Below are 12,460 nucleotides of genomic sequence, written 5' to 3'. Positions count from 1 at the left end.
GGCAGCTGCTGTGTCTCAGAAGGATTTGTGAGTCACGGGCCTGCTGATAGAGGGGGTATATTCTCTCTTGGTGGCCACCCTGTAATGTTGCATTTGGCATTAGGCAGCTGTCCGCAGCCTCGCTTGTCCTGCGGATGGAAGTGCAGGACCCCCTCGGCTCTACTACCTAGCCTAGCATTTGGGATCTTGAGAAGGACACACTCGGTGCATCTCCTGAATCTTAAAAAGGAGCAAGTATTTTTCCCAGCTGAAATGCTGGTCTTGCCAGCTCCAAGCATTTAGGGATGGAGAAGACGTTTGATTCCTGGCTGTGCAGTATACAGCCCAGACTGTGCCTAAAACGGATATATCTGAATGGGCCCAAGCAGTACCTTTCCACCTCCTTAAAGTAGACCAGTCTTATTTAGAGCTTTTTGCAGTCTGTCAAGTAAGTAAATGGACAGGTGATGTCGTTTGTGCTCTGTGAGGATATTCTGATTTTGACAGAGGTGGTGTCATCAGGGTGCCTGCCTTGTGCTCTTGAAACTTTTGAAACCCGCTGCTCTCTCCGGACTGCTCCCTGGGGGACCCGTCCCCGCCAACACTGCTCATGCAGCTGCAGACACTGCAGAGTAAATCTTTAGTTTCTTATGTCAGCTCTTAAAGCCATCTCCGTTACTCCCAAGTGCTGAATGATGCAACTCAAATCTTGCCACCCAAGGCCGTTTCCAGCCAGTGGCTCAGGGCAGCAGCACGTCAGGGCTTCGCACTCCTATCTTGGTTGCTTGTGAGCCAGAAGCCACTAAGATAAACATAACTGATTTCATTTTGCTTGTATTTCAAAGGGCATTTCAGTCAGAAAAGAGGAGCAAGGCCGCACCTAGCTTTCAGGAGGCAGTGGCTAAATAAACATCTGGACACTAATGTAAACTCCTGGGGTCAGTGGTAGGGGTTGAGCACGGCACAGGGCCACGTGCCAGCAGCGTATGTGCTGGGCTGCACAGCCTCCGCGCCCGCTCGCCTGTCTTCTGCCAGCCCACCAGCCCTCCGTCTCATCCCCTTTGGACGTGATGTTTCCCTTAAGTGGTGCCGACCTGTTTAGTCTTTTGCTTGCTTTTGCTGTAACTTCCTTTGTTTAATACGCTTTAAAATAGCCGAGTGCCGCACAAAGAGGGGCTTGTTCGCTTGTGCAGCAGCCAGCGAAACAAAGAGACTTCCACGTCTCCTGTTTTTACAAGCCGGGATGAATCACTGAGCTCCGCACGCGGTTCCCCAGCCGCACGCCGGTATTCCCCTCGCCCAGGGACTTACGTTATGGAAACCGGGATCTGCTACCCAGCTCTCTGGAGTGTGGCAGGCTGGTCAGAGCAGCCCTTGGCATCGCTCCGCTTCAGTCCCTGCAGAGCCCTAACACGTTGCCCGTGTCAGGTTTGACGTCGGCGTGTTCAGCAGCGGTTAACTGTTTCTTAGACGTACAGCTGCTGTCTGCAGAGCAGGATGCTAGGCGATCGTTGTGCTCGATGAGAACTGCGGTAGGAGCTGTTTATATCTGAGGTTGGGAATATTCACTCCATCTTTGTTTTATCTGATGGCTTTTCGTTTGTGTTGAGGATGTCCTTGTGCTAGAGGACAGGGCAGTCTTTTTCTTAAGGCAAAGCTATGGGTGATGCAGGAGCCAGGTTTTTTAACAGAGCCACTTGGGAGCGGTGAGTGCAAGGTTCCAGTGAAGCCTGCTGAGTGAGGAGGAGCCGGCTCTGGGCAGTGGCTCTGCCCCAGGCTGTAAAACCCCTCAGAGCTCCTCATGGATGTTCAAGACTTGCGGAGATGGGTCCGAGTCAACTCCTGTGTATCAGTTCTCATCACTATCATAAATGGACTTATGGGGTAGCTAACTCTGTATCCATCCTGTTCCTCCTCCCTTGCTCTTTGGCCTCTAAAATAAATCATTCTGACTATATCAGATATGTCATAAGAGTGGGGTGGAATAGTGGGGCCGTATGTGGGTTATTTAACAATATAATGTTCTGGTCTTGTGAGCCCTCTGGGCTGCCAGTTTCTGAACGTCTTAGTCAAACTGATTCAAATGTTTTAAGTACTGGAAAGCTGCACCATTGGGAGAAGTGTCCAGCATCGGGAGCCAGTGCCTCCTAGAGCACAGTGACTCTGAGCGGCAGATGCATCCTCATCTGCTGGGACTGTTGTGGTAAACGGGTGGGAAAAGCCCATACGAGGGAGATCCCAGGACCAGCACGTCTAGATAGCCACAGCAGATAAGAAGACTTTGGTTTGAATGTTGGTTCGAATCCATCCTCCTGGGAGCCCTTCTGTGGAGCTGCCATCCTCTGGGACGTGACAGTGCCCAGGACCTTCTAACATGTCCTTTAAAGATTTCTGCTTGTGCTGGGATGTGATGTGTTTTAAAAGTTCTGCATTCTCAGACTTTTACGTTATAACACATTAGGGTGGGGCTTAAATAAATAATAGCTCAAAGGCAGGTTCAAAATGAATCATGATTTGAGGGCAGGACTAGAGAGTGACTAACTGTTCGGAGCAGTGACCCATCTGGAAGTGAAGTGAGGATACCAGAGAATGAGCATGAAATCTCGGAGGAGAAGCATCACTTAGATGAGGGTGAGCTGTGAAGGATTGCAGAGTAGGCTTTAATCCTTGGAGCAGTCCCAATCCTGACCCGATTTTATGGACCAGGGCAGTTTGCACAGCCTTACTCCGAACTCCTTGTTTTTTACCCAGTTGCAGAGCAACTGCTCTCGGTGGGGCGGCTGGGGATCAAAATACTTGCGCTAAGTGAAACTTAATTGAAAGATGTTGTGTTATCAAAGCCAGAACATGTTGTGGAGATGTACTGGTTTGAAGGCTCATCCGTCAGAGCTCTTAGAGGGAGAGATTCCTCTGATTAAAGCCTTTGCCCTGTGTTTAAAGCAAACAAACAAGAAGTGCCTCACCTTGCTGCTGGTTTAGCACAGCTGGGCAAACGCCACATAAAAATTATTCTGCAAATAATTTGCCTATCTCTGTGTGAGAAGGACTTTTCATTTAAATATATTTACATTAATTAGTGCCTTCCGTATGGTTTTGGTGCTTGCGTTAGCCTCATTTTCGTTTTGGCAGGGCCAACTGCCATGTTTTCTGGGGGGATACCGTATTGTAGAGCTACACTGACTTCTTCCTAGGACTTGCTCTTTATCCTGTGTTTTCTGAAGCATACAGACTTCTGTCAATTAAAAGTTGCCGGAGTTTTTCCTCATCACGGGCATCATGGAAGAGTCATCTCAGGGCACAAAGTTATTTGAATTTTCCAGAGCCTGTTCTCCTACTCAGGTAAAACCCCAGCTGGATTTGCTTAAATGATGACTGCAGAGCCTGACTCAAATTTAAATTAAATTTAAATTGCTGCTTCACACGATTAACAAAATCCCATGTTTAATTGCATTGCTCTCTTGTTAAATGACAAATGCTCTTCCCTCTCAGATGTTTGGTTTTTTGAGGGTTTTTTCTCTTTTTTTTTTTCTCCTGAAGATTGAGAGTATAATCCAGGCATATTTCATCTGAATGGCCAGCATCTCCTTACGCGCAGCCCCGAGCTCCCCGGGAGCAGGGCTGCCTCTGCCTGCTGCCTGCCTGCCCTGGCAGGGACGAGCGGCTGGGGAGGCTCGCGGGTTTGTGGGCTCTCCTTACGTAGTCATTTGGCAGCAGTGTGGTTTGCACGGGTGTGACTGACAGAAGATTTTGGTCTGAGATCTGCAGCCTTCTGGAGCGCTATCTGCTCTCGAGGCCACAGATGTTGTCAGCTGCATCAGGTCTTTCTTTAATCAACTTTATGTCAACAAACAAGCTGCTGTAGGTTTTAATTTTGCTGTTGCTTCCTAGCCTTCAGCTCAGGCTGGTACTCATCATCTCTTCTTCCTGATTTTCCTTTTGCACTTAACGTGGCGAACATTTTTCCACCTGGTAAAACTCTATAAAAATGATTTTGCAGAACAAATGTTTTTCCTTTTTGCTGGTTTTCTTTGCTCACCTCTTGTTCAAGTGAAAAATACAAGCAGTGCTGGGCTGAAAACGCGGTATGAAGACTGACCACGCTGTGTCAGCTGCTCTGGAAAAGGTGGTACTAGTCTCAGGAGTCACCCCTTGCCTGCAATGTGCCATCGGTGTGGTCCTTCCTCCTTACAGTGTAGTTTGTTTTATGTTACAAAATGTACCTTTCGGTGATGAAGAAGAGAGTACAGTTCCTGAGGGATCGCTGCTCAGCTTTCGTGTGGTTGCGAGCTCTTGCCATGTGCAGTTTGGTACTTACTGGTGAGGAAATCCTTACAAAATCGAGTAAGTTGACACGCAGGCTCCGGTTGTGGTTGCATGTATTAATTGGCTACAAGAGACCTGTTCTTAAGTGTAGGAAGAGCATTTTGGATGGAGCAGAAATCAACCTGTGCTTCTGCCAAAGGAACCAAAGGAGCTTCAGATCACGCTGCAGACCGGGCCGTACCCCCTGCTGTGGTTTTTCCACCTGAGGAGACCACACAATATGTGCTTTGTCACACCACGCAGCGTGAAATCTTACATTCCCTCAGTCTTGCTATTTCATGTCAACCCAAACAACAAATGTAAAGCTGAACCGAGGGCTGCTGGGTACCAGACACAGTGCTATTGGATACACCGCGAAGTGAATCCATCAGCACTGGGTGCCTCCGGACTGCCCGATGGAGGAGGTCGTAAGCGGATTTGGCCCTGCAGGGTATGGCAGGCATTTTCTTCGTGTGCCAACAAAAACTCAGGCAGGCACACCTTACAAACACATGACACATTCATTTTCAGGAAAGTAAATGGGGTGGTTTCTCTATGACCTTACCAATTCGCCAGCATCGGGCGGGGGGTTTTTTCTTCTGCCTTACCAGTTCCCAGCAAGTGAGTAACATGCCCCGAGCCTGCATTTAACTAAGGAGATTCAGTATTGTTTCTAGGCAGTGCTAATTCACAGTGCTTTCCTCGGGCAGGATCCTATAGGGAGTTTTTCCTTTCTGGCATTTTAATGCCATTTGCATATTTCAGGTCTCTGGAAAAGAGCTGGAAACCTACCGGTGCTAACACTCCTGCTTCAGGTTCCACTTCATCACTTCTTAAGCCCCGTGTTGCGTAAATACGTCCCACCCAAGGGAGGTTCTGCTGCTTTCAGAAATGCTAAACTTCATGGGTAAAATCTGAATATTGTTCTGTCTACATCAGATATATGTTACTGCTTTCATGAGCAGCCACATGCTGATTTATGGCAACATGCTATTTATTTATCAACATTTACATTGTGGAATTTAAAATTATTTTAATAACATAAGGCCAACAAGTTGGTCATGATGTTACTCCTTTAAAGTCTTCCTTTGAACATACATATAAATCAACTCTCCTTTGATGTGAAATTGGAGATTTCATAACCGTGTGTTTACTTTTTGGTTTAAAAAATAAGCTGAAGGGAAAACAAAAAAAACCCCAAAAACAAATAGTACTTTGTATCTCATTAAAAATAGTTTCTAGCACATTAAAAAATATATTGTTTTAGGAAACAAGGACTAGAAAGAGTTGCAAAAGCATTTGATTTTTTTAATGACTGATAGTTGACTGCAGCCATTCCACTTTTCTTCAGGCATTGAAATGCGTCTGAAAACTTTCCTCCCTTTAGTAATGATTAGTGCGAAGTGGGCTCATTTTTTTTTCTTTAAACATTTAAATGCAGCTACCCCTCACCTCATCCTTGGTGTGAGTGCTTAAAAAGGAAAGTTGATAGAAATTAGGGTGTAACAAGGACAGCTGCAAATTTGTTTGATATAGCCCTTTCTGTAAGTGGTGTAACATCAGGAAAGCACAGACAAATGAATGAGTTACGGCTTCTATAAATTAAAGAATTTTAACTCATTTGCAGATGTTTTAAGAAGCAACAAAAGAAATGCTCCAGCACTCCAAAACCAGCAGGTTTTGAGGAAAAAACAGCAATGAAAAATGACCTTACAAGGCACTTGTGTGCCAGAGATCAGCTTCCCTGCCCTGCCTCAGGAGTGAGCAGGGGGTGCCCAGGTTTGGGTCTGACCCCTGTCCCGGGGCACCCAGGAGCGCACACGGTGAGCCTGGCTCTGCCACTGCTCAGGCAAAATCCCAGCTCCGGGAATTTTGTCTGCCTGAGGGGTAGGTGTCTCTGTGCAATACAGGAATGAGCTGTCCGTGTCAGGAAGAGAGGGCTAGGTATTTGGAAATACTCATTCTAACTTCTCAAACACAGGCAATGAGACTAATCTCATTTTTTTACAAACCTGCATTAGCACATGAGTGTCACATCTCTTCTCTTAGAGCGACCAGAGGTCCAGACAAAAGCATTACACATTTGCTGTTTGACCTGGTTGCTGTATACACGGATGAGTAATTTCCCTCCTGTGTGTAAATAATTTCCGGCTGGACTCTCGTTCCTGCTCCGTCACACAGGCAGGTGAGTGTCAGCTCTTCCCAGCTCCCAGTGCTGGGCATCCAGTTATTCCCAGGAGAAGAGCTGTTGAAACGAGTGGAGTTACACCAGAGTTTAATTGCGCCTCTGGACCTGCAGTAATTTACCCAGGCAATTAAGCTGAGGAGGATTCAGCCCAGCAGCCTTTGCGTGGAAATCAAAGGCGAAAGTAACGCTCGTACCACAAATCCTTTTGTTCTAAGGATTTCTAGGAGCCTAGGAGTGGTGGAAGAGTGAGGGATGTAATGTTTGCGTCAGAAGGGTGGGTTGCGGGGAACGGAGTTTATAAACATTTTTACACACTGGAGATCTGCACCGAGATTCCTCCATTAAAGTGTGGGGTGGGACCCCACTCTCCCTAGGTACTCCGGGCAGGCTGGAGCCCCACAGCATCTCAGCAGCTCTTTTATCTTGAAATTGCCCTCAGCTCCTGCAAATGACTAAAACTTTTTTAAGCAGCCTCTTTGCATAAGGACTCTTGGCCTCAGGGAACCCCAGCTGGTATACATCGACTTCAAAGGATTTACATCAGCAGCAGATACATCCTCCTGTCTTTAGTCTCCCTGTAAAGCACCAGGAACACCTCTGATGCCTGCTCTAAAGGGGAGTAGGAATGGGAATAACAGCAGGACTGTCGCTGGAGCTGGTGTGGGGCTGGAAAGGCCAAGAGCTGTGTGTGCCGCTGTGTGGCTCTCCCTAACCTTCCTAGGAAAGGAAGAAGAGTTGTTTCTTCCATGAAGAGCCATAAAGGTGGGACTTTGCCCACTGAAGCACTGGGGAGATGTCCCACGTGTGGCTGGGTGCTGCCCTGGACGCCGCCCCGTGTGGCACAGGGTGGCCCCTCTGCCGGCGTGCTCCCAGCGTGATGGGGCTCCTCAGTCTGGCAGATGTTTGGCCTAATCTACGATAGGCCAAATTTTCTGTCTCTCACACAAATGAAGGCAGGCAGGCCTCGCACACAGAGCTTTTGGTTGGGATGGGATGGAGGGCCGGCTGCCGAGGGAGGGAGGGAGCTGCCGCGCTCAGTGCTGATGCTGATGCTGATGCCGCTGCGCGCCTGCTGAGCTCCCATGGTCATGTCCTTGCAAAGCAAATAGTGCAGCTGCCGGTGCAGAGGGAACGTGAGCAGCAAGGGTGCAGTGTGGGCAGCCAAGAGGGGAACTGTGAGTGAACTTTCCCAACAGTAATCAAGGAAATTGCCGCACGCACACACGACTGGAAAGCTGGAAAGAAACTGTGATTCCCTCTACCAGAGAATACATGAAAAAGGGTCACTGCTGGTAATCAAAGAATGATTCAATTTCTGGGAGACTTAATTTGGTTCAGATGACTTCTGCAGTTACTTCAGAGCATGCAAAACAGGAAAACTCCATGCAATGCGCTGGCTTTTTCTCGCACAACGCTCCAGATGGTTTTAGACCTCTGCGACTCGCTGGGAAGGTCAGCTGTACCACCATGTGTATTTGGTTATTAAAATTTTTGGCTGGGGCTTCATCTTATTTACGTTATCTGCACTCTTTTCATCAGCTGAATGTGTTAACTGCACGGTCCTGTGATCGGAGTTCTGGGTAGAGAGCAGGGACCCTCAAGCCCTTTTCCTGATTTTGCTTCTTTCTGGGGTGGGCATCCCCTCCCGTGTACATCCTCGTGTGTGCACGTGCATATTCTGTGTGTGCCTCAGTTCCCATCTGTACAGTGAGGTTATCGGTGCTTATTTCCTTTGTAAAAGGCACCAAGATGATTATTAATTATGAAAATAACAGCACATGTCCACATGTTGCTGATACGCATTATTGTAATTGCCGAGCTGAGGGCCATGCTGTGCTCATGCACGAGCTTTTTAAAGCAGCACCACTTCTGTTTGCTTAATGGCAGAGCAGTTGGTATTTTCTCATTGCTAGCGTGCAATCTGTTTGTTTTACCCTTTGCTGTCAAATCGATTTAATGAAGGGATCTTACAGAGGTTTGCACATGACATCAGTCATTGATCTGTGCAGAGAGGCAGCAAACGCGCTTTCTCCCCGCAGGCGCCGCAGGCAAATGGCAAAAGCAGTTCAGAGGAAGCTGTGTCACTCCAGAGCATCCTGACATCAAGGGAAGCTCAGGAAAAATCCCAAATGCCCCCCACGAGCAGCAGAGACACTGTGATTGCCGAGTGCACCATCAGCATGCCTTGGTCCATGCTGAACTCTGTTCATTTTAAAAGGGTATAGTGTTATTAAGTAAATACTGCTTAGGTGCCAGCATCATTCAGATGGTAATTTGCAATAAACTTTGCAAAGCACGTGGGTATTCTTACAGCGCTGTGGGTGGTGTCTCGGGCTGTGGGTGGTGTCTCGGCTGGGTCTGGCCCCGGTAGTCCTTTTAGCAGTGCTCTAACACTGCTGTCTTCGTTTATAAAAGGTTGCTGATTAAAAGTCGGGAAAAGTGAGCAAGATTAAGGCTGTTGCAGGAGGTGAAGGGAACAGATTCCTGGTTAAAGATCAGATACGAGAAACCCAAGGTCTTCTATCTGCCCTCATCTCTGCTGCAGATGGCTTAGGTGACCTTGTGGAGGCCATTTAATTGCTTGGTGCCGCTGTGAAAAGGCAGCCAATTGTGAGGTAAAGGCAATTTTTTCTGATGTTTGTCCACTGCTTGGAATTATTAGTCTGAAAGGGGCAATTGTACAGAAAACCAGACAGATTCAACGTTGCTTAAAAATTGTTTGTGTGATCATCTGATTATGGTGTTTTCCTTGTAAAGATAAAGGCCTCGATCCAGAGAAATGTTTCAGCACATGCTTTGCTGTAAGTCTGTGGGAGTGCTCATGTGTCGGTGGCTGGTGCTTGTGACCGGCGAAAATACGTCACTGTGAGGAATTGATAGGGTCAGAGACCTCCTCTCCTCCCACGGGCTTTCTCTTACTTGGTTTTCATTCTCGCTGCCACTCGTTCTCCGTCACTAAGGTTTCTCTTAGGACTTTCAAAAAGGCTTTTGTCCCTCTTGGTTGACACGAAGTTTACTGGAGACCCCATGAGCCAAAGCCCGTGTCCATGACCCGGCGCTGTGGGATGCTCTCCTGGGCAGCCAGCATCTTTCACATCCCGCTCCTGGCCGTATCCCACGAGATACCATCTTTCACATCTTGCTCCCACCTGCATCCCATGAGGCAGTATTTAAACTGGTTGAGTAACCTGGCGAACGAGGCCTCGCTGTGTGACAGTCACACTAGGACAAGGCAGGCTGCTGCAAGAGAAAGCAGCAGAGATGGTGGTGGCAGAATCCGAGCAGATGGCACCCCGTCTTTGATCTACGCAGACAGCCACGTGCTCAAAGGGAGGTGACATCAGCTTTCCACCTCTGTTAATCATAAATTTAAGGAGAGAAGGAGGTGGGTTTGCAACTTCATTTGCACCGTGTGGTTCTGATGGCCAAAAGGCTGAGCGGCAGTTCCATCTGGACGGTGCTGAGCAGAAGCTGGAGCCATGCCTGGCCAGTGAGGCGTGATTTTTGTGGTGCTCAGTGCTGCTCCAGCAGCCTGGGCAAGTGGGGAGCTCTGCACGGGCTGTGTGCGGGTTCTGCCTCTCCCTGCGTGCGGGCTCTTGCAGTGGGGATGGGGGTGCAATGCAGCACAGGCTGCCCCCGTGCCCCACATGTCCCACACGTCCCAGAGCACACAAGGAAGCCTCATGATGTCATGCCAAGCGAGGCTGATAGATAACATTTAATGAAGGCAATTGGAGGAAGTAAATAATTTTAGACCAGAGATTGCACTTTTATTTTTGGCGTGCTGGCCGCTGTCGTGCAGTGTGTTACAGCTAGCAATCACCAAGGACATCCTAAAGCAGGGCGAGTGCAGCACATCGGCGGTGACTCCTTGCTGTGATCTCTGTCAGACCCAGGACAATGTGCTTTTCTTCTGATTTGATGCTAAAAGGACAGCTACAGCTTCCTAGTAAAGCGGTTGCATTTCAGCTTAAAATAAATTACAATAATGATTAAATCTTGCAATTGGGATTGTGAATATATTGTAAAAAAGGATTTATTAATTGCAGGCTGACCTTACAGATTTAAGGTTATTATTAGCTTATACCTTTTACCTGAAAAATAGTTCCAGTTGGCAAAGGTACATTTTGCTACATTGCTGCATTTTGCCATTTACCATGTAGGGGGAAAAACGTATGATCACATGGAAAATGTGAAAAATTATGCTTTTAAAAATCCATCTGTGAATACTTGCTTTGAAAATCCTCTGTAATGAAGAGGATTAAAACAAAGCAGAAACGGAGAAGAGGCTGCTGCCTACTTTTGACTTATTTAAATATGCACAGAGCTTCCTCCATTTTAATCTTCCTTCTAAAAAGATGGCTGTGTTACTAAAGCTGGCAAGCCCGCAGAAACCAGCATCATTTTTTTGCTGTACAGTTCAGCTGAGCAAAGCTGATGTGGAGTGGGGACCCCCTTCAGCCAACTAAGCAACCAGGACAATTCATAATTCATAAGTGCTTCCAGCCATCCAGCTGAATACATTTGGATTAGTTCTCGTTTTTTCGTGCAATCCCTGATTTCATTATTCTCTCCTGCGAGCAAATACACCCACGTTCAGCCCTCTGCAAAGATGCTGTGCCAAGCTTGGCTTTGTCTGGGATTAGCAACTGCCGGGCGTTGGGGGATCTCTGGCTTTGATGAACACTGATTTTTTTTATTGACTGGGGAAGGGGGTGTCGGTGTGCCCGAGGAAGCTCTCCTGTCTGACCGGCGATTTCTCCGTGAGGATTTGTGGACGGTGGCGTGGAGTTTTCCAAAATGCCTGAAGCAAACTATTTGTTATCTGTATCTTGGGGTTATATTAAGGTGGGTTTAAATCCTGAAGGCTTATAAATGGCTGGGGTTTTGTACTGTACTGCTTGGATAAAAGCTCTATAAGGAAAACATGCTTTTAAAATGGTTATTTGTGCGTACTGTATGGCAAGAGATAGACATATGTGTGTACTGTGCATGCAGCATACATGTATGTAGATTTTTTTTTTCCCCTTTGGGAATTCACTGTTGCGGGGTAAAATGATGCAGCAATGAAAATGTGTGATTAGAAAATTAGGAGGACCATAGCTTGTATAGCTGGGTGAACAAATGCTCGAATCCTGGATTTTACTGTAATGATCCAAGCAGATCTTCAGATTTGTGGCATATCTCTGTTATGTGCTGAACATAGGCAGGTTTTTACTTGCATAATTCAAAATGGAGCAAACTTACAAAATTGAGAACAAAAGAAGGTTATAGGATGTGGAACTTAAAAACAATACAAGAATTTGATCTTTCAGAGGTTTTCTGAAACATTATCTTCTCATTTTGTTGCAGTAAAACCTAATATGCATCTTTGGGGGAAATTAATTTTGTAGTTTAAGGTACTGAAAAGAAATATCTAGTGATGATGCTGCTGAACAGTATATCTAAATGAAACTATATGTCGCTGACTCCATTCCAGGTATCTCCAGAATTTTGCTTTTAACATCTTGTTTGTGGACTTGCTTGTGATAAAGCTGTATTAATTTGGAAAAGCATTCAGAAAAATGCCACCTTTGTGTTTGTGCTCTTCCCCTCCCAGTTCAAGAGGATGCTGAACCGGGAGCTGACACACCTCTCTGAGATGAGCCGCTCCGGCAACCAGGTGTCTGAGTACATTTCCAACACTTTCCTGGGTAAGGCGTTGCATCCCAAGCTTTCGGGTGATTCAAAGATAACGATTAATGGCAGCCTAATAGCCATCAGTAGGTGCTTGTGCGCAGTTTTCCTTTGGGGCAGATCATTATTTAAATGTTTTGATTTTTCACTTCCAAAGTGGACATGGGGAGGAAAATAATACGGTGTTTGAATAAGGCCACCCACAGAAGAATTCCTTCTTCAATTCAAAAGATTTTGCTGTTCAGATGGATTAAGCGACTGGGAGCTGCGTTATGCAATGTTTGATTTTTGTGTTGACCTTACATAAAGGACAAA

At 46.7% G+C, this 12,460-nt stretch overlaps 1 protein-coding gene across 5 annotated transcripts in view; it reads left to right on the top strand.

Annotated features, from left to right (window-relative positions):
- The window catches only part of PDE4B (phosphodiesterase 4B), a 216,198-nt gene that overhangs the window by 192,022 nt on the left and 11,716 nt on the right, over positions 1-12,460 (top strand). For 4 of the 5 annotated variants that reach the window (XM_080407255.1, XM_080407256.1, XM_080407257.1 and 1 more), the window contains one exon: positions 12,069-12,162. In XM_080407255.1, the coding sequence (XP_080263381.1) occupies positions 12,069-12,162 (94 nt within the window). Of the gene's footprint in view, positions 1-11,128; positions 11,318-12,068; positions 12,163-12,460 lie in introns of those variants that run through there. The other variant, XM_080407259.1, reaches the window with a different exon arrangement.

The sequence above is a fragment of the Falco punctatus genome (genome assembly GCF_963210335.1).
Source record: "Falco punctatus genome assembly, chromosome: 11".
In the NCBI taxonomy this organism is placed as follows: Eukaryota; Metazoa; Chordata; class Aves; order Falconiformes; family Falconidae; genus Falco; species Falco punctatus.
Note: the sequence above shows the minus strand (reverse complement) of the source record. Positions and strands in the feature narration are given on the sequence as shown.